Source organism: Aureobasidium namibiae (assembly GCF_000721765.1).
Source record: "Aureobasidium namibiae CBS 147.97 unplaced genomic scaffold scaffold_2, whole genome shotgun sequence".
Classification (NCBI taxonomy): domain Eukaryota; kingdom Fungi; phylum Ascomycota; class Dothideomycetes; order Dothideales; family Saccotheciaceae; genus Aureobasidium; species Aureobasidium namibiae.
Window position 1 is genome coordinate 2175982 of NW_013581207.1, and position 19039 is coordinate 2195020.

A 19039-nucleotide genomic window follows, 5' to 3' on the forward strand; every position below is an offset into this window, starting at 1 on the left:
AGACGGAAATAAAGAATCTTTGTGTACAAATATGGAAAAAAACAAAAACGAAAAAAGGTCATGACCTTCGTGAAAACCCTCTATCAACCATCCTTTTACAAAGCAAACAAAGCAGCAGCACCCACAGCAGCAAGGGCAGCAACACCCTTGGGCCCGGGTGTAATAACAGCACCGATACCACTGCTGGTAACGCTGCCCGAAGGCACACCACCAAGTCTAGCGCCACCAGTCTGTTCAGACACGGACGTGACCGCTGAGGCAACACCAGTGGCGTCAGGAATGCTAGTGTTGGTGATCTCCATGATGTTGCTGCCAGTGCTGTTGAAGTTTGTCTGAGCCAGCGAAATCTCATTGTTGGTGATGTCGTAAACGACGTAGGCAGAGCGCAAGAAGGTGTCGCCGAGAACGGGAGTTGTGCCATCAGCGGGGGCAATACCGAGGATACACAAGGGAGTGCGGCCTTGATAGCCCATGACGAGGACGAGCTCGGACATGCTGACGCGGATGGTGGGGGAGGAGAAGGTGAAGTCGATGGTGGTGTCGTTGTAGCGCATGTTGCAGTCGATGAAGGCGGCGCCGTATTCTTGGCTGTATTTGGCGCCGGTCATACGGTAAATGGACTCGGTGACGTCGTTGGGGAGATACATCAAACTGGAGCCCGAGTCGAGCAGGGCAGCGGTGTTCAGGTTGGATGCGATGGAGTTGTCGTTGCCGTTGTAGCCAACACCGGTCAGGGCAATGATGAATTCGGCGTAGATGCCCTGCTCTTGGATGATAGGCAGGGTTTGGAGGGATCCGGTGTATTTCTCAGTGTTGACACCACCGAAGAGAATGGAACCCTTGGAGGCATCAAGGTCGTTCAACCACAAGCTGTATGCATTGGTGTTGATGAGTCCAGCCTGCATCATGTGCTGAGGTACGTTGACATAAGACTCTCTCGAGTACTGGAGGATGGCCTCGTTGGTGGGGTAGCCAATTCCAAGAATGCCCTCCTCTGAGCTCGACACGTAGCCGATACCGAGCTGCTGGTTCTGAAGCTCGGCACCACCGATGCGGAAGACATCGGTAGCGTAGTCGCCCGATGAACCGGAGCCATCGACGTATGAGATGTTGAACAGACTGTTGACATATTCATATGTCGAGGACGAGTTGGGAGCGTATGTGCCGGAGATGGAGCAGTCGTTCTGTTGCGTGTTTTCACACTGCGACGAGGTGGCGACGTTGACCCAGAGATCACTACTTCCGGTGTCGATGTGAAGCCTGAAGGACTGCGCCGGTGTTCCGATGGAGGCGTTGGCAAAGTAAAGTGTTTGCTCGTTGTCCAAGTCTTCGCTAATGGTGTTTTGGCGTCTTCGTAGACGGTCTCTCTTCAGGGGGTTGACGACCGTCTTTCTCTCGATCTCGTACTCGACAACCTTTGGTGCGCCATTCGAACGTTTTTGTAGGTTGATGGCTTCGGCTCCAATGATGGTGCTGGCAGCGAGTGCCAAGGTCGAAATATGTTTCATGTTGGTCCTGGAAATCCGGTAGGCTTACGACTAAGGTAGTGAATGGACTCGGCGTCGATGATATACACAGCGGTGGCGGAAGATGCAGGAAACAAAGGTGGCAGTGTTGTTAGAAGCAAAGAAGTTGGTAGAAGACAAGCAGCAGGCAAGAAGCGAAGTATTTCACAAAAGATGACAAGAGAGGGTTTGTATGACGCGGCCACAGGCGGTGCCCAGCCACGAATGTCGTCGAAGCCCGCGATCCGCTCGTCCCGAGAAGGATGACGCCCGACTTCCTGGGGAAATATTTGTCTGCAAAAAGAACCAAGACAGGAAGATCCGCGGACTCCCAGGGCAGATCAAATCAGATTTGAGATCAAAGCAGAAGGCTTGCTTGTTCGCAGAGGAAAATCAACTTTGTTGTCGCCCCCCCGTTGCCGTGTGATCACTTTGCAACGTACGCAGATGCGCGTTAGTCTCTAGGCAAGATTGCGTCCTCGAGTGGATCAAGCTTTTCTCTCGTGTCCGGGCCCAGAACCAAGGCAAATCAAGGAGTGTATTTGACTGATGTCAGAAGGAAGAATGACCTGTACGCTGGACAGTTGAAAGAAGAACCAACACAGCCTGTTGCAAAAAAAAGAGGCAAAGCAGTCGTACACCTTCCGTTTATAACTGTAGTGCCTTGCTTACCTGTGAGGCGCCTCTCCCACAACACTTTCTGGTGAAGGCTCATGTACAAGTCCCATGTGTTCCGCCTTTCGCTCCTCTTCGCTACGCGCTCGCCGTGCAACGTTCAAGTCCCGCTGCATGATGGCGGCTGATCGGCCGCCCGCGTTGTTAAACGTGCGTCTGGACAACAGTCGCAGTTGGAAGCGGCGAGACAACCAATTGCGCCCATCATCTCCACAAACTTCGACTCTTCATTCTACTTCATATAGACCTTCGTATTCGCATTTGCATGTCGTCTTCGCCTCCTACAACATGATGGGCAGGGACCTTCGGTCATATCTAACAATAAGAACAAAGAGATCACTTGCTCTTCCATGCGCCAGGGACGGGCTATCCTGCATGCCACTAGAAGGTACTAGGAAATGTACTTTTGATTGGTTGGCTCTCCCATTTGCTGCACCCCTGTAGAGCACATGCCTGGACATTCTTCAGGTGCCGTCTCTTTGCTGAGATGCAAGAACTAGGATCTCTTCTCAACCTCCCAGAAAATGCCCATGAATCGATCTCTGTAGGATTCTGCAAGGAACGCACACTAAAGGATAATTCTGCCTGCTTCATTGCCTGCATAAGGTATTTTCTATCTCTGTTACTTTGGAATCTTGAACGGATGTGCTTCTGTGTTGAAGGTATACTCATCCAGACTGATCAACCCAGGTTCGCTGAAGATCAGGTAGAAGTACTTGAGCGTCTCGGCCAACCAGAAACTTTCCATACTGTCCGTCACTGTCACCTTTCCGTCAGCTCTCGAAACGTCTGAGAGAGCACCGTTGGCCAATTCTGTCTTGGTGTTGTCCTGAATCGCGTTGAACATCTGCCATGCAGTCTCCTGTAGATCCTTGCGCCCAGTGATCCGGTACAAGATGAAGACGCTTTCAATTGCCTCAGGTCTCAGAATGTATCTGCGGTCATCAAGACTCGAAAATCCAGGTGGAAGACGTTCTTCGGCAATGATCTTTTGTATATCCTCCAAGTGATCGACATCACCACCTTTTCTTCTCTGAACCTCCTTGTGCCACGCTTTCTCATCCCATTGACAAGCTTCGTTAGTAGGACACTCAACCATGTGAAAGACCTCAGGCATGATCCCCAGAGGCATGGCTTTGTACGTCCAGATGCAACCATCCGTCACCTTCCTGCCCATGTCGAGGTGGTTTTGGTCGTTGAAGAGTTTTCCGCCCAAAGCCAGCATGCCTCCGGCAAAGCAAACGAGATGCTGACCCTGGAAGTCAAGCCCACCTTTGTGTTCTCCATTGACGTGAGCCATTCCTGCGATCAGAATGTCTGCATTGTCAGGTGTCATAGGCCGCCAGAGCGTATATCTGATAGCGGCGGTCATGGCATCCTTGTACATATTCTCGTACATTGGCTCCAATCCACCGAGGAGCGCGTGCATCTTTGGCAGGTACTCATATGCAGAGTCTGACATGGCTCCAAGCGTGAAAGTGTCATGCCAAGTAAGATCCATATCTCGAGCATTGACAAGAATGGGCCACATACCAGGCACATTTGTTTTGGACTGCTGCTCCTCGAAAAGCTTCATGACACGATGAGTGGCATCGAACCAGCGAGGATCTCGGGTGATTTGAGAAAGTCGAGTGAATTCCATGACGAGCGAACCGATCTCGGCAACTAGAGTGACTGGATCCGCAGTTTGTGGAGCTCCTCTACGTGCGTCCATGACTCTCCAGCGAGTAATGGGCATGTGGTTTGGAGTGTCGAATGCGTGGAGCAACATTTCACCGAGTTCCTTAGCTTTGACCAGGAGTCTCTCATCAGCACTCAGGTCGTATGCAGACAAGAAGCCGCCCATGTATCGGATGGTTGTTTCGAAGACGTTGATCTCGTCCTGTGATGTGGACGCAAAGTCGATGGAGACTGCTGCCGCTACAGCTTCATTGAACTCGTCTTTCAGACCCATGATCCATAGTGTGTCAAGGGCGTCGACCAAAGTTGCGGCCCATCCTGCGAAGGTGTTTCTCTTGTCACCAGAGATGGGAGTCAATTCATCAGCCATCCAGGCATGATCTTTGTATGCGAGCCAGGCGCGTTTGAAAGCATCGAGGACAGCGTGCTGTCGCTCCTCACGAAGCGACCTCTCCGACTTGGATTCGGTAGGGAAACTGTATTGTATCTTTGGTAGTTGCTTTGGCTTGCCAGTTGGCAGAGGATACATGGAGGTGACTGTGTGCTTCTTGGGAACCTGACTCCAGTCTACATGGCCGCCAAACATGACGCTCGAGGAAGCGCTCCATGACTTGAAACCGGCATAAGCGACGCGATCGCGATGGATGAACAGGACAGCAGCGAATATGGTAAAGAGGAGTATGAGCCGGTAGCTCTTCATTTTGGGACTGATGGCCATGACGTTGGTGAAGAGTAGGGAACGGCTTGAGTAAGCATTGCCCAATATCCAGTCTTTGAGAGCGAGAGTCAAGAGAGTTGATGGGACGAGAGGATTCAAGGGACAGATAGGCGCATGCCAAAGAGAAGACAAGAATGCGGAAGCAGCGATGATCCTAAAACGATTGGCCAAGGCTTGTCTCCTTGCTCTCCTGGGACGAGTCGATAGCCGCCTACCTTGTGCCGCGGATAACTTGCTCTTTTCACAGTGTCTTTACAGGTTGGAAACAGGAATTCAGTGGTCGAGCGTACGATACCTCCGGGTCAAAGTGGATGGTTGTGAGGATCAGAGTTCCTGCGAGACGAATTGAGAGAGCTTGTTTCCAAACGCAAGTGCAGCCGCGAAGCTTCTCTTTATTCAGAATTTGTGTCAGATTGCACAACCTGCATAAACAAAGAGACCACTTTACGCCAGTCGCGTAGATCAGAGACGCGTGCCCTGCCTAGCTCACAAGAAAGCATTCCCCCGAGGTCGACGACATCATCACAAACCCACACATCTCACAATGGTGACCGCAGGTCCTTCATCAGCTCAGAACGGTGCTCAAGCACGTCCGGCAACTTCTGCTGCCCCAGGCTATGAGCTTCCATGGTACGCGACACGCTCTCCTTCGCACGCGCAGAGACTAAGCCATCTACAGGGTAGAGAAATACAGACCAGTCTTCCTGGACGATGTCGTCGGAAACACAGAGACCATTGAACGCCTCAAGATCATCGCCAAAGATGGCAACATGCCTCACGTCATCATCTCGGGCATGCCTGGTATCGGAAAGACAACCTCGATTCTGTGTCTGGCCAGACAATTGCTAGGAGACGCCTACAAGGAAGCCGTACTCGAACTGAACGCCTCGGACGAACGCGGTATTGACGTTGTTCGTAACCGCATCAAGGGCTTTGCTCAGAAGAAGGTCACACTGCCCGCAGGACGTCAAAAGCTTGTGATCTTAGATGAGGCCGACTCTATGACATCGGGCGCCCAGCAAGCCCTGAGAAGAACGATGGAAATCTACTCAAGCACGACTCGCTTCGCTTTTGCCTGCAACCAGTCCAACAAGATCATCGAGCCACTCCAGTCTCGTTGTGCAATCCTCAGATACTCGCGTCTGACCGATGCTCAGATTGTCAAGCGTCTGAACCAGATCTGCGAAGCTGAGAAGGTCGAACACTCCGAGGATGGTCTTGCTGCTTTGGTCTTCAGTGCAGAGGGCGACATGAGACAAGCCATCAACAATCTGCAAAGTACTCACGCCGGTTTCGGTTTCGTTGATGGAAACAATGTCTTCAGAGTTGTTGATCAGCCTCACCCTTACAAGGTCGAGACTATGATCAAGAATTGCCATCTGTGCAACATTGATGCTGCTTTGTCAATGCTCAAGGAGCTCTGGTATGTGAACCTGTTGAACGGAAATCAATGACTAAGTATACTGACCTGGCTATCACAGGGACTCTGGCTACTCGTGCCACGACATAATCAGCACCATGTTCAAAGTCACAAAGACGATTCCTGTTCTCTCAGAGCATGCCAAACTCGAGTTCATCCGCGAGATTGGCTTCACACACATGAGAATTCTCGAGGGCGTGCAGACCTACCTTCAGCTCTCTGGCTGTGTCGCAAAGCTCTGCAGGATCAACATGAAGCCCGGTCTGTTTGTGCTTCCAAAGTAGAGGCATGGTGATATCGTGGATTAGATTAGGTGTTTTCATATTAGCGTGGCGTTTGGGGGCACAGAAACAAAAGGTAATCACATGAGTCGGGATGTGACAGCCCCTCCAGTTGCTACAACGAGCATTTGCTTTCGATAGCCCACGGATACGCGGCATGTATGTACTTTGACCCATCTGACTTTACTCCGGAACCTGTCTCCAATGGATGCACACAATTCTTCGTTCGTAGCGACCTCCGGAGATTGAACGGGTCAATGGCTTCTTATGTCCGCTCTTCTCGATTTCTGGCGGCTCTCAATCACGCCGATCGCAGTTCTTCGCACAGCATTGCGACACAGATGTCACTGACTCGGGCGAACTGTTGCAATACACAACAGGGCCGGTTCCGGGCCTGTCTCAAAACCGCGAGATGTGCCCGAGGCTCTCGCCCACCCTAAGCAGGTGGGGCACAAACGACGTAGCAGAGCTCTGAGAGCTCCGACACGGGAGACAATTTGTAAGGCAAGCAAGACCCTCAATCTATCTAGATTATATAACCTTCATTGCCCCCCGTCAACTGAACCCCTCTCTCACACTCTTATCTTCTCAATTCCACCCAACCACACACACACACATCACCTAAAGACAAAACGCACAATCATGTCTACCTGCTGCAAAGAGGGATTCAAGTGGAACGGCGAGTCTGTCGGCAAGGAGACCAAGCTCGGAAACAACCAGGCATACGTCACTGGCGACAACAAGGATGCCGCTGTCCTCATCGTCTGCGATGTCTTTGGCTGGACGCTGCCCAACATCCGTCTGTTGGCCGACCACTATGCCAAGGAGGCCAATGTGACCGTCTACGTTCCCGATTAGTAAGTGTTTTGCTATTCTCATCTTGTGACGGCTTCATGTTTTGAACAAAGCTGCTATCTACCCCACTTTGCCTCGCTCAATCCATCTACGCTTTTCTAGAAACTCAATTGTTAGTGCATCATCGTTACTAACACGCTCTTCTCACAGCTTCGAGGGCGAAGTAGTCAGCCCCGAAATGATGGACGACCCGGAAAAGCGCAAAAACTTCGACATCATGGCCTTCATCGGCCGCAACGGCAAAGACAAGCGCTACCCCGAGATCTCGGCCAACGCAAAGGAACTCAAGTCCACCTACAAGAAGGTCGCCGCCATCGGTTTCTGCTACGGCGCCTGGGCTGTTTTGCGCCTGGGAGCCAAGGAAGGCGGCATCGTTGATGCTGCAGCAGTCGCTCACCCTTCTCTGCTCGAAGAGTCTGAAATTGCCAACGTCGGAGTGCCGGTGCAGTTTTTGGTTCCCGAGACCGATCCCATGTTTACGCCCGAGTTGAAGGAGTTTACGCTCAAGACTCTGCCTACGCTGAATGTGCCTTTCAACTACGACTACTACCCTGGTCTGGTCCACGGTTTCGCTACTCGTGGCGATCAGAGTGATCCCAAGCAAAAGGAGGGTCTGGAGAGAGCCAAGAACTCTGCTGTTTACTGGTTCAAGCAGTACTTGCACTAGATTTGTCGATTTCATCTAGTGAGTGGTGCTTTTTTTTTTTGCATGAGTGGCAAGAAAACAACAAAACTGTGTATATACCCCCCCTTCCCCTTTCTGTATCAGAAGCTTGGCCTTTTCTGACACAAGAACACGAATTCCAAAGATGAAACATGCTGTCCTTTTGCTGCATATGCTTCTCTGTGCTCCCATCCTGATCGTTACAAGATGATGCTTTCCACATCGCTATACCTGGCCGATCTACTCACCCACATCACCATCATGTTGTGCACAAACATGGTTTCCTAGATATGTTGCATTCTCTTTCTTGCCGAGCTGTTCTGAATCGACATCTGTTTGACCGCAAGCGAGTATCCGCAACATCTTTCTGCTCTAGAGATCCTCTCAAAGCCCTTTTCACTATTCTCTCCCCCTCGCTTATCCACAATACCTGCTTCTAACGTTGACCAAACCATTGTGCGTTTGGGCTTTTTTTTTCATTCTACATGTGACTCATGATGTAGTGTAATTAATTACAACTTTCGATTTTGCAAGATACAAAAGGAAATTACTGTCAGCGCTATATACATAAAGAAGAACCTTCTATTTTACAACTCGCTGAACAAACTTTACACCATCACGCCTCCACAAGGGGCAAACGACCTCCACTGTGCCCTCTCTACTTCAACTCATCCATACCGCCAAACACCGAATGTGTCTGGTTGTGGTGGTGACCATGGTGATGCTCAGCATTATGCCTCATCTCCTGATACTTGAACACAAAGTTCAGAATCAGCGCCACAAACAGTCCCACACAAACAACCACCGGGCCAGTCAGTGCATCAAAGTCTTTACCTGATCTCTGCTCGATCAACCTCGATCGCCACTGGTAGACACCCCATCCCCAAACGCCAGTGAACACTGCAGCAAGTGTATACACCAGCGCCAATGCCCTTGCAACATTGTTGGTCTCGCCTGCTGCGTTGAAAAGGCCGAGTGAGAGGGAAGCGAGCAAGACGGTAATGTGCTGCCATTTGATAAAGGTGCGTTGGTTGGCGAGCCACACCTTTGCTTCTACCTTTACGGGCCCTTGGTCTTTGATCCAGTAATCTGGTTTTTGGACGCCCGGAGGCAGGGGCTGATCGCGGTCACGGCGATTGCGTGCGTACTTGGAGGTGCTGAAGGAGGGGAACAGGGTTTGCAGGCCAGACTGGGTGGTAGCCTGAGGCACATCGGTGAGGGGTGCTTGACGGCCGTCGTCGTCAGAGTCGGGTTCATCGGCTACAGCAGTCATGCCGGTAGGTTGGGAGCGGGCGACGCTGCCGAGAGATTGGCCGTTGCCTTTCATCATGGCACTCTGGCGGGAGGCGCGGCGGTCAAGGTAGCTGCCTGTTTTGTCGGTGGGCGAGCCGACAGGTGAGATGCCACCAGGCTTGTAGGAAGAGTGGCTCTTGCTCTTCATCAAGCTGCCCACGGCGAGCTCATCTTCCTGTTGCTTCTGCTTTTTGGCCTGCTCCTTCTCGAAAGCCACCTCGGGGTCTTGACGGATGTCCTCCTCCAAGGTCGAAAGCCAGAAGGGCAAGGTGTTGACGTTGTCTTCGAAGAGGGAAGCAACACCATGCACGAACTTGGAGAACTTGGCAGCTTCCTTGACAAGATGCGAGTTCATGAGATCGTCGATCCATTCGTAATGCTTGTCGTTCTTGACCTTGATCTCGAGGACTGCATGAGGGAAGGTGGCGAGTTCACCCTTGCGGATGGACTTGAAGGGCCACTCCATCTCTGCATCGTCAATGTCTCTGCGGTGCCAGTCTTCGGGGTCGCGACAGGGGCGGTCGGCATCAATGGCGTCTTCTCTGATGAAGGCCAGGTTTGTGTCAATGGAGATCCTGACTCTGTCATCGCCAGGAATCTGGAAGGCGGTGCGGGTGTAGTTTGCACGGATGACGGGCTGCAAGTCGTATTCCTTGATGAAAGACTGGATGTCGTTGACGCCCTTCTTGAAAGACTCGAGTGCCTCTTCGCCATAACGAGATGAGCGCTTCTCGATGGCCTTTTCCATGTGATAGTCTCCACGGATGAACGGCTGGATGTACTTGTCCTTGATGGGGAACCTCTCGTCGGCGCTAGTGTTCTCTGTCTTGACAGTCTTCTTCTCGAGCATAATCTCCGGCTTTTGCGATAGCTTGCCATACCATCTCAGACGGAGGTTGGAAGCGTCGGTCTTGTGCTCGACCTTGTTAGAGTAGAGGGTGAAGTCGGGGTTGTCAAAGTAGATTGAGGTGATGGAGGGGTCTTGCTGGGAGCCGTCGGCAATCTTCTCGGTCTGAGGGTTGTAGACGAGGACGGGCAGACGACGGAGGATGACGGTCTTGACTTCGAGAAGGTTGTCCATGTGGACCCAGAACTTGTGGGTGATGTAGCTCTCCTCGGCAGCAATGGACTCGACGAGCGAGAGGGGACGGTCCTGGCCCTCGAGGTTCTGGCGAGCGAACGAGTACATGGCCGAGAGACGGTAGAGTAGGGGTGAGTAGTCCTCGTTGTTGAAGGGAACGTCAGCCATCCTGGACTTGACCAGAGGACGGATGCTCGAGACGCGGCCACCTCTCTTGCGGTCATGCTTCTTTGCAATCTTGAGGAAGCCAGTGTAGTTGATGCGGCTGTACTTTTCCAGTTGGTTGATGTCCTTTGTGATCTTGTCCAGCTCTTCAATGACGTCCTTCAGGATACGCTTCCTCTCGCCGTCCGAGGGCGAGGGCTTCTTTGCAGCAGCAGCATAGGATGCAGGTGGGTCATGGTTTGCGGGCGTGTCATTGTCCTGGACGGCTTTGGCGACAGGGTCCAGCTTGGACTCGCATTTGGCAGTGCGGTCGCGCAGCTTCTGGTAGGTCGACTTGTGGAAGGAGGTGACCTTCTCCAGCTGCGAGTTGACGAGTTCGGCGTAGAAGGCTTGGGCATCCTCGTCAGTCCAGGCGTCGTCCTTTCTGCTCGAGTCGTCCTCTCTCAGCAGCTTCTTGAGCTTGGCGTAGTCAATGTACGACTCCCTCCATGGCTCGTACACGGCATTGCCCAAGGTAGTCCCGAACTTCATCTTACCGTCTTCTCAATCGATTGCGACGAAGAGTATGACTTTCGACAGTGCTGCTGGAGAAAGAGAATTTTGGTCGACCTCGATGGAGTGAACATGGTCGATGCTATGTCACTGCTGCGACGCCAACCAATCACCGACGCCCAACCTTGCATGTGCAGCGTGCCTTCCTCTTTTAATCTATCGCCAACCAATCCCTCTTCTCTTGCATCAACATGTCCGACGCTCGCATCCAGAGCGACTCGATCAATCATCTCCATAAAACTCTTGTCTGGTTGAAGAAAAATCCGTGTCCCTATGTTGCTGGCCCAGAATCAACCAAGAAACGTGCTTCGGTCGCCTTGATCGTGCGCATACAGCCATCTTATGCTCGTCAACCTGTCAAGGCCGCCGAGCCCGCTGATAGCATTGATTCTTTCTTTGCTCAGGATTGGGTCAAGCATGGACAAGCTGAGATTCTCTTCATAAAGCGTGCTGCGAGAAAGGGTGATCGATGGACTTCTCACGTCGCTTTGCCTGGTGGAAGACGCGATCCCCAAGACAAAGACGATCAGCATGCCGCCATTCGCGAAGCTGTCGAGGAAGTTGGCATTGACCTGTCACATCGCAATTGTATCGCTGTTGGGAACCTTCCACAGAGACTTGTTACAACCAGCTGGGGTCGTGTGCCACTAATGGTCTTGTGTCCCTACGTGTTTCTTGTTACCCGTCATGACATTCCGCCGCTCCGTTTGCAGCCCACTGAGGTCGCATCAACTCATTGGGTTCCTATCGGCTCTCTGCTTGATCCCGGCCAACGCACTGTCCATACAGAGGATGTCAGTAACAGACTAGCCAACCAGGAAACTGGCATCAAGAAATGGGCACTGGCCGGAATGCTTGGGAAGATGGAGTTCAGCGCTATCCAATTGCTTCCCACAGAGAGTCTTTACTGCCATGAATCGCCTACTGATGACTCGAGTCGACACAAGTCTGCTCCACCAAGAAACGTAATCAAGAGACTGGTGAATCTCACTCAGTCACCAACACTACCTGCTCCACCGCAAAATCAACCGCTTATCTTATGGGGCTTGACGCTTGGAGTAGTAGCGGATTTCCTCGATCTGCTACCACCTCACAATGCGCTGGAGCTCTGGACATATCCTACATTTACCATGCCCGACGTCCGGCTGGTGATATGGCTCGCGACTTACAATTTCAGAGAGAACAAGCGGCTGCAACTCGAATCGGAAATCCGCTCAGGACCACCTGCTGCAGCTGTAGAAGAAGGTCTAGACGCTGTCTCGTTACCAGATGACGAACGCTGCAACGAGGTGGGTATGGGGGGATTGAGTTCTGGACGTAGCTTGAGAGGGTACTCTTTCGAGAGTGCTGTCGGAACCATGTTGGAAGGCTACTACGCTTGTATGAGGAAAGGGGTGACATATGCTTTGGCATGTCGATTGTTTGGCATGGCTACTATCGTGGCTTTACTATGGTCCAGGAGATCCTTACCGATGACTCTGGCTAGACTCGTTAGACGTAGATAACTCCTCACTTCGCAGCAAAGATTGGATTCATCATGTAGACGATTCAACACTATATACATATAAACTATAATCATACTGTGGTCTCATGAAATTGCTGACCATTCCAAGGCTTCGGAATCGTTTTCCGCGTTGGACTTCGGTACATCTGCGACCGAGAAGATGACGCCAAAAGGCTGAAGCCGTCGGCTATTGACCCTCATGCATCGGCGACCCGAAGGTACAAGGATGGCGACCATCCACGTCTTGTCGTCGCTCTCCCCTTCTGCCAGTCTGGTCCTCAGTACTGCAGTCTTCCTCTCCTTTAACTGTCCATACGATTGGAAGCCGACAAGATGGGCAAAGTGTACACTTACGACGAAGGTAGGCACACCTGAACATACACCAACCCCACAACAATCCCAAGTCTGATTGCCCCCACCACAAACAGTCTCCCAGCACAGAAGCGAAGACAGCTGTTGGGTAATCCTCTACGGCAACGTCTACGATGTAACCAAATTCGTCCCCGAGCACCCTGGCGGCGCAAAGATCATACTCCAACTAGCCGGCCAAGACGCAACCGAGGAATACGATCCCATCCACCCTCCGGGCATCCTCGAAGAAACACTAGCACCCGAGTGCAAACTGGGAACTTTCGATGCCAGCACTTTGCCTTCGGTGGAAAAGTCGCCCGTGGATGAGGACAAGGTTGATGAAGAGGCCATCATGCCATTGGACCACTGTCTAAACATGGACGACATCGAGGCGGTGGCTACAAAGAAAATGAGCAAGAAAGCATGGGCATACTACTTTTCCGCCGCCGATGACTTGAGATCAAAGGCTTTGAACAATACAGTATACAGCGATATCCTGCTACGCCCACGCGTCTTCGTCGACATCACAAAATGCGACACCAGCACCACTATCCTGGGCAACAAAGTCAACATCCCACTGTTCGTCTCTCCAGCCGCAATGGCAAGACTAGGACATCCAGATGGCGAACACGGAATAGCAAAAGCATGCAACACCTTCGGCGCCTGCCAGATCATCTCCAACAACGCTTCCCAAACACCCGAACAGATCCTCGAAGGCGCGCCCGCAGACCAAGTGTTTGGCTGGCAACTCTACGTCCAAAACGACCGTAAGAAGAGTGAAGATATGCTGGTTCGCATCAACGCACTCAAGCAAATCAAGTTCATCGTCTTGACCCTCGATGCACCCGTACCCGGCAAACGCGAACACGACGAACGAGAAGGCAAAAATGTAGGCGCTAATCTGCCTATCCGCAGTGCACACCAACAGGGCAGTTCCAGCACCACCTCCCCCGACCCCAAAAAGGGAGGAAACAGCGGCAGTGGCAGTGTAGCCTCTGCAATGTTCGCCGGCACAGCAGGAGATTTGACTTGGAAAACTACTCTGCCCTGGCTGGCCAAGCACACAAAACTGCCTATTGTGCTTAAGGGACTGCAAACACACGAAGACGCTTATATAGCATCTTTGTATGCTCCTCAGGTGCAAGGCATTTTGCTCTCAAACCATGGCGGTAGAGCTGCTGATACAGCACCCCCTTCTATTCACACGCTCATCGAGATTCGCAAGTATTGCCCAGAGGTGTTTGACAAGATTGAAGTTTGGGTCGACGGTGGCATCAAACGCGGCACTGATGTCGTCAAAGCTCTTTGCTTGGGAGCCAAAGCAGTCGGTATGGGCAGGAATGCACTGTTTGGTCTTGGTGCAGGAGGCACAGAGGGTGTGGAGAGGGTGTATGAGATCCTCAAGGCTGAGATCGAGACGACGATGAGGTTGCTTGCTGTGGAGAGAGTTGAAGATCTGGGACCTCAACATGTGAGTCTTTGGCGTGCTAGATGTTTTTTTTGAGTGATGTTGCTGACGTGATGAAACAGGTCAATGCTAGAGCTGTGGAAAGAGATGTCTACGATGGTCCTGCTGGTCTTGAAAAGTTGGGCATGTGGCTTAAGGCTAAACTGTAGAATATCACGATCTTATGCCCATTCGCCAGCAATTGATGAATAAATTTCCCACATGCAACAAGGCAGATTACATGTCTTGTTTTCTATCTTGATACCTACCCTGGTACCTTTGTCCTCTCGCAGGTGCGATTGCGTTTTGCCCCTTGTCTTTTGGAAGACACGACTTCTCTAGGTCTGCTGCGGGAGAAGGTGTCTCCAGCATACGTAAAGACGATCTCCAGGTACAGACGGCATTTGGTTGTGTCTAGTCGATATTCGCTAGATTGTATGGTTCTTATTCCTCCGCTGTTATTCTACTCTTTATACGAACTACCCTCCTGCCTTTCATTTTACAATCTAGGTATTTCTTCCCTTCTCTTCTCTTCTCTTCTCTTCAAAGAAGACATAAGTCACAGCGCAATACTAGAATAAAACTAATCATGAACACGAAAAATCCTCGAGTCCCATCAGCGGAGTTCAAAACTCGCCTTTTTCCACCACAACAACCCCTTCACCTCCCCTTTCTCTCCCTCTTTGTAACAACTCATCGAAAAAAGATATTTCTACACCCCATCAAGGGCCAAAAACAAAAAGCTATCGACGCCTAAGAGATTCGAACTCTTGCTCCGCATCCCCGGACGAGCGTCGTTTCGAGCGAAGCGAGAACGATGCTTAGTAGGGGATGCACTACAAGGATAATAATGGTAATTTAGTAAGTAGAAGTTGAATAAATCACTGTACGAGTCGTTTGCACCAAAAAAAAACTCTATATCTAACCAAGAGTTGTTTAGTTGACCTTGTTGTATAGTTTCTAGACGGAAGCCTGCCAAGAACGAAAGCAGAAACACGAAAAGAGACCGACAAACGCGAGACGCCGGCTAACCTAAGTAACACATATCTCTACGACCACAAGTCTAAAAATCACATAAAATAGCTTAAAAGATGCGCCATCATCTGCTCTACATTTCGGTCTGTTCATAAATCGAAAAAGGATGTCACTATCGCTGTAAAGAGCAAAAAGCATCGACGCCTGCAGGATTCGAACCTGCGCTCCCGAAGGAAATGCCTTAGCAGGGCATCGCGTTAACCACTCCGCCAAAGCGCCTTTTGAAGCCGAAATTGGTTAGATTTCGAAGGTGGACGGGGAAAACGTACAGTCTGGAGGGTACAAGTGCTTATTGGCATCGGGGTCCAGGTAGAAGACCACCGTGAAGAGCAGCATCCGTCCGCCTTCCGACCAAAGCGACGACTTGTCTTTGTGGAAGATCAACAACCTCCGCGATGTCTCGGAGGAAAGCTCGAGCGAAACGAACAGACGGACGGGTGATCCCCTCTTTCGTCTCTGGAAGCAAGCAAGGATCGCTTTCCTGCTCAGAAGGATGCAGCGGCGGCCGACTTGCTGGGGATGAACCACGCGCTCTGGCAGATGAATGATCGTTCGTCTCTAGAAGGAGAATCACCCTCAGAGAAAAAAAAAAAGCTCCCACCTTGTACACAATGGCGAGAACAAGAATGCAAAGCAAAAAAAAAGAAAACAGACAACGGTGATAGAGTAGAGAGGCAGGCAGGAAGGAAAAATCATAATCTGGTAAAGCAAATTTTTCTGCCGCAAGATAAAAAAAAAGCCTATGAAGAAAAGAATTGACTTCTTAGAGCCGCTTTGGCTGTGTCTCACTTTATTCGCAGTCACGAAAGATCTCGGGCCACATCAAGAAAAGCAGAACACACACCTATCGGCAGAGAACAAAGACTAGATGCAAAAGACAAGCTCGGTTGAAAGGCATGAACCCCAGTCGTCATTCAAGATACTCTAGAAGCACAGTCCTCTCCATAAGATAAACACTTTCCTTTCCTTTGCCCACTGTCACTCGCTCGCAATGCCCCTTGTAGCCTGTAGAAAAAAGAAGCAACATGCAAAAGAAGAAACGCCCCTTGTAGAAACCCCCGACGTCCCAAATCTCGACTCCCAACGTCCCAAAAGCAGATATAAATGTCATCAAGAAAAAAAAGCCTTTATCAAACCAGCCCACCCCCAAATGTCATTTACTGCATATCATCCTCAGCCCGCTTGAGTTGGAAATTGGGTTGCTCATAGAACCACTCAGTGTTCTTGTCCCACTTGTACGCCTTGAAGTCCACACCATAAGGCTTAGGCTCAAGACAATACAGCATACCGATAGGCACATCCAAGTCCGCAACCTCCTCTCTCTTCAGACCGCGGAAGTATGCAAGTAGAACGCGGGCAACGCTGCGGTGGCCAACAAGCAAGCAGTGGTCTTCCATGCGTTCGAGCTCGACAATCACTGGACGCAGGCGGTTGATGATATCGAGGTATCCCTCACCGCCAGGACCGGGGTAGCGGTAGTGTAGCTTGTCTTTCTTGCGCAGTGCGTATTCAGCAGGGTGGGCTTCGGCGATGGAGGAGTAGGTGAGGCCTTCCATGATACCGGCGTTGAGCTCGTCCAGCATGCGCATCTGCTTCGAGTCGTATTCTTCATCGTCAAAGAACTGTGCGGTTTGGATACTGCGCTTGAGCATGGAAGTCCACACGCAGAAGGATTTTTGAGGTAGCTCGTTGTTGTCGTTGGGTTGGTAGTGGGGGTTGGGAGGTGTGGTGTCACCGGGTTGAGGAGGGAAGTGTGAGTGAGTGAGCTTGTGGAGCTGCTTCATGTCCCATTCTCTTCGCGCATGCTCGATGAACTTGGTGAGTGTTTTGGCATATTGGATGCCCTCGCTGCTGAGGTCAGAATCACCACCAATCTTGCCAGAAACATTGTCCATGGAAAGACCATGACGCGTGATCCAGATCATACGTGGGGCGAGGTTGAAGTTGAGAAGGTAGTAGTTGGCTTGTGCAGAGAGGAAACCACGGATCTGATGTGAGATGACCTTGCGACCAACATCGATCATCTGGATATAAGGCATGTTGTTCTTTTCCTCGTACTCGCCAAGCGGAACGTAGGCTTTTTCGTAAATGGCAACACGCTTCTTGAAGTCCTCGAGCGCAGTGACAGGGTCTTGGTCCTTGTAGTCGGGGCCAGAAAGCTTCAGGCGCATGTTTGACTCGAGCAGGTTCTCATCGACGCATCGACTCTCGAGGAAGAGGACGTTCAGCTCATGACCAGCTCTTTCACGAATCTTCTTCATGATGACCTTTCTGCGCTCGAGAGTGCTGTTTGTGGCGTCAAGGATACCGACGGAGCCGTTGCCTTCTAGGATGTAGTCGAGGAGTTCGTCCAAAGTGTCCATGGCGCACTGTTCACGGATCAAGGCAGCTCTTTTGTTCGAGGGATCGAAGAAGCTGGCCGTCTGGTCCATTGATTCGGGGTCGGGCATCTCGGGCGTTGACACCTTGGTCAACTCGACACCATCTGTACCATCGTCGACGGATTCAGCTACGCCGTCGTCCTCGGATGCGGGCGGTAGCTGAATGACGGGCATAGTAAGTCTACGAGATTTACTGTCTTTGTCTTGGCTCTCGCTGTGGTTACTGTGTGCTTGAATCTGAGCAGCAAGACCGGATGAACCAAGGTGTGTCGCTGTGTCGACGATGCCGTTGACACTGGCCAGACTGGGACGGTGTTCGCTTGGTAGGAAAGAAGGGCGATGGCTTCTCGTCTTTTCCAAGGTGTTCGGCCCGCCAGCAGCGACACGGCGTCTTTCTCCTACATTGAAGATGCGCGTGTCGTGTTGTAGCCAGTTCAGGTAGCGTGCTAGCTTCTTTGTGATATAACTCTTTCCTCGTGCAGGCAGACCGACCATGACGATGACCAACTTGGCACCAACATCTCTTTTGGCGATTCTGCCATCGGGCGAGACTTTTGACTTTGTGAGACCGGGGATATCGAGGGTTGTAGGGCGGACGCGCGGGGTGCTGGAACCCGAGTTTTGCCTTACTGGCAGAAGCCTTGGGCTGTTGGGTGCTGTGCCATCGGGGGTGTCGTTGAGAGCACCAGTATTGGTGGCACCGACGGCGGACGCTGTACGGGCGGTTGGCGGGGGGCGGAAGGATTGGATCTCTGGTGTTTGGGAGCCTTTCTTGTTGGCCGAGTTGCCCAAGCTGGTGTTGAGGCTGGACTTCAAGTCTTTGTGTGTGATTTCGTCAATGCTGCGGCGCTGTTGATCTTGCACGTTGCTCATCATCACAGACTTTGCAATGTTGCTCTGTTGGCTCTGGCGACGGTGGAAAGGGAGGGTGGACTGAGTGGTGGAAGAGGCAGCCAGGATTTCGGCGGGCTCGCAGATGAGTGGCATGCTGAGAAAAAGAGGGTCCAGAATTGAATTTCCCACGGCCTATGACGCTCCACGGTCCGAGTGCTGCGGCAGCGCCCTGTCTCCTATCGCGGCGCCGCTGGAGAGAGGCCCGCGATTCGTGTTCGTTTAGTCTGACTAACGCCGAGAACGGCCTGGGGCCTGGGTCTTGATAGGCGAACCCTTGACCGTCCGATATGTATAACTGGTAGGTAATAGGCGATGCGCTTTGGTGAAGGAAGAAGAAGTGAGCTGTCGGACGTGTCGGCTGAAGCTTTTGATCCTGGATGAGATGAGGCTGGATTTTGTGCGACCAGTCAGAATAATTATTGTGACTGTGTTGGCGCGTGAATCATAAATAACTTCAAAGCCCGCAATGGAAATAAGGTTGCCTTGCAGAGCGTGATGCAGTCCGGAGTAAATCTTCTGCTTCTTCCACGGTTCGCCA

General features: G+C 51.5%; 8 protein-coding genes across 8 annotated transcripts; 4 read left to right on the top strand and 4 right to left on the bottom strand.

Annotated features, from left to right (window-relative positions):
* Positions 1-95: 95 nt before the first annotated feature.
* Positions 96-1508, bottom strand: M436DRAFT_78972 (candidapepsin-4 precursor; the record flags this gene model as incomplete). Its single annotated transcript, XM_013576012.1, has 1 exon — positions 96-1508. The coding sequence occupies one exon, from the start codon at positions 1506-1508 to the stop codon at positions 96-98; it is 1413 nt and encodes a 470-aa protein (XP_013431466.1).
* Positions 1509-2802: 1294 nt separating this feature from the next.
* M436DRAFT_37570 (seven-hairpin glycosidase) lies at positions 2803-4446 on the bottom strand (the record flags this gene model as incomplete). Its single annotated transcript, XM_013575205.1, has 1 exon — positions 2803-4446. One exon carries the CDS (start codon positions 4444-4446, stop codon positions 2803-2805), a length of 1644 nt encoding a protein of 547 aa, XP_013430659.1.
* A 676-nt stretch (positions 4447-5122) lies between these two features.
* On the top strand, positions 5123-6282 carry M436DRAFT_38916 (P-loop containing nucleoside triphosphate hydrolase protein; the record flags this gene model as incomplete). Its single annotated transcript, XM_013575448.1, has 3 exons — positions 5123-5208; positions 5258-6001; positions 6060-6282. 3 exons carry the CDS (start codon positions 5123-5125, stop codon positions 6280-6282), a joined length of 1053 nt encoding a protein of 350 aa, XP_013430902.1.
* Positions 6283-6921: 639 nt separating this feature from the next.
* On the top strand, positions 6922-7801 carry M436DRAFT_78975 (alpha/beta-hydrolase; the record flags this gene model as incomplete). Its single annotated transcript, XM_013576013.1, has 2 exons — positions 6922-7136; positions 7285-7801. The coding sequence occupies 2 exons, from the start codon at positions 6922-6924 to the stop codon at positions 7799-7801; spliced, it is 732 nt and encodes a 243-aa protein (XP_013431467.1).
* Positions 7802-8456: 655 nt separating this feature from the next.
* On the bottom strand, positions 8457-10868 carry M436DRAFT_70131 (SPX-domain-containing protein; the record flags this gene model as incomplete). The annotated part of the gene is made up of 1 exon (XM_013575806.1): positions 8457-10868. One exon carries the CDS (start codon positions 10866-10868, stop codon positions 8457-8459), a length of 2412 nt encoding a protein of 803 aa, XP_013431260.1.
* A 212-nt stretch (positions 10869-11080) lies between these two features.
* On the top strand, positions 11081-12394 carry M436DRAFT_70132 (uncharacterized protein; the record flags this gene model as incomplete). The annotated part of the gene is made up of 2 exons (XM_013575807.1): positions 11081-11212; positions 11252-12394. 2 exons carry the CDS (start codon positions 11081-11083, stop codon positions 12392-12394), a joined length of 1275 nt encoding a protein of 424 aa, XP_013431261.1.
* A 332-nt stretch (positions 12395-12726) lies between these two features.
* M436DRAFT_70133 (uncharacterized protein) lies at positions 12727-14361 on the top strand (the record flags this gene model as incomplete). Its single annotated transcript, XM_013575808.1, has 3 exons — positions 12727-12754; positions 12822-14215; positions 14275-14361. 3 exons carry the CDS (start codon positions 12727-12729, stop codon positions 14359-14361), a joined length of 1509 nt encoding a protein of 502 aa, XP_013431262.1.
* A 2022-nt stretch (positions 14362-16383) lies between these two features.
* Positions 16384-18102, bottom strand: M436DRAFT_70135 (bifunctional 6-phosphofructo-2-kinase/fructose-2,6-bisphosphate 2-phosphatase; the record flags this gene model as incomplete). Its single annotated transcript, XM_013575809.1, has 2 exons — positions 16384-17691; positions 17992-18102. 2 exons carry the CDS (start codon positions 18100-18102, stop codon positions 16384-16386), a joined length of 1419 nt encoding a protein of 472 aa, XP_013431263.1.
* Between the last annotated feature and the right edge of the window lie 937 nt (positions 18103-19039).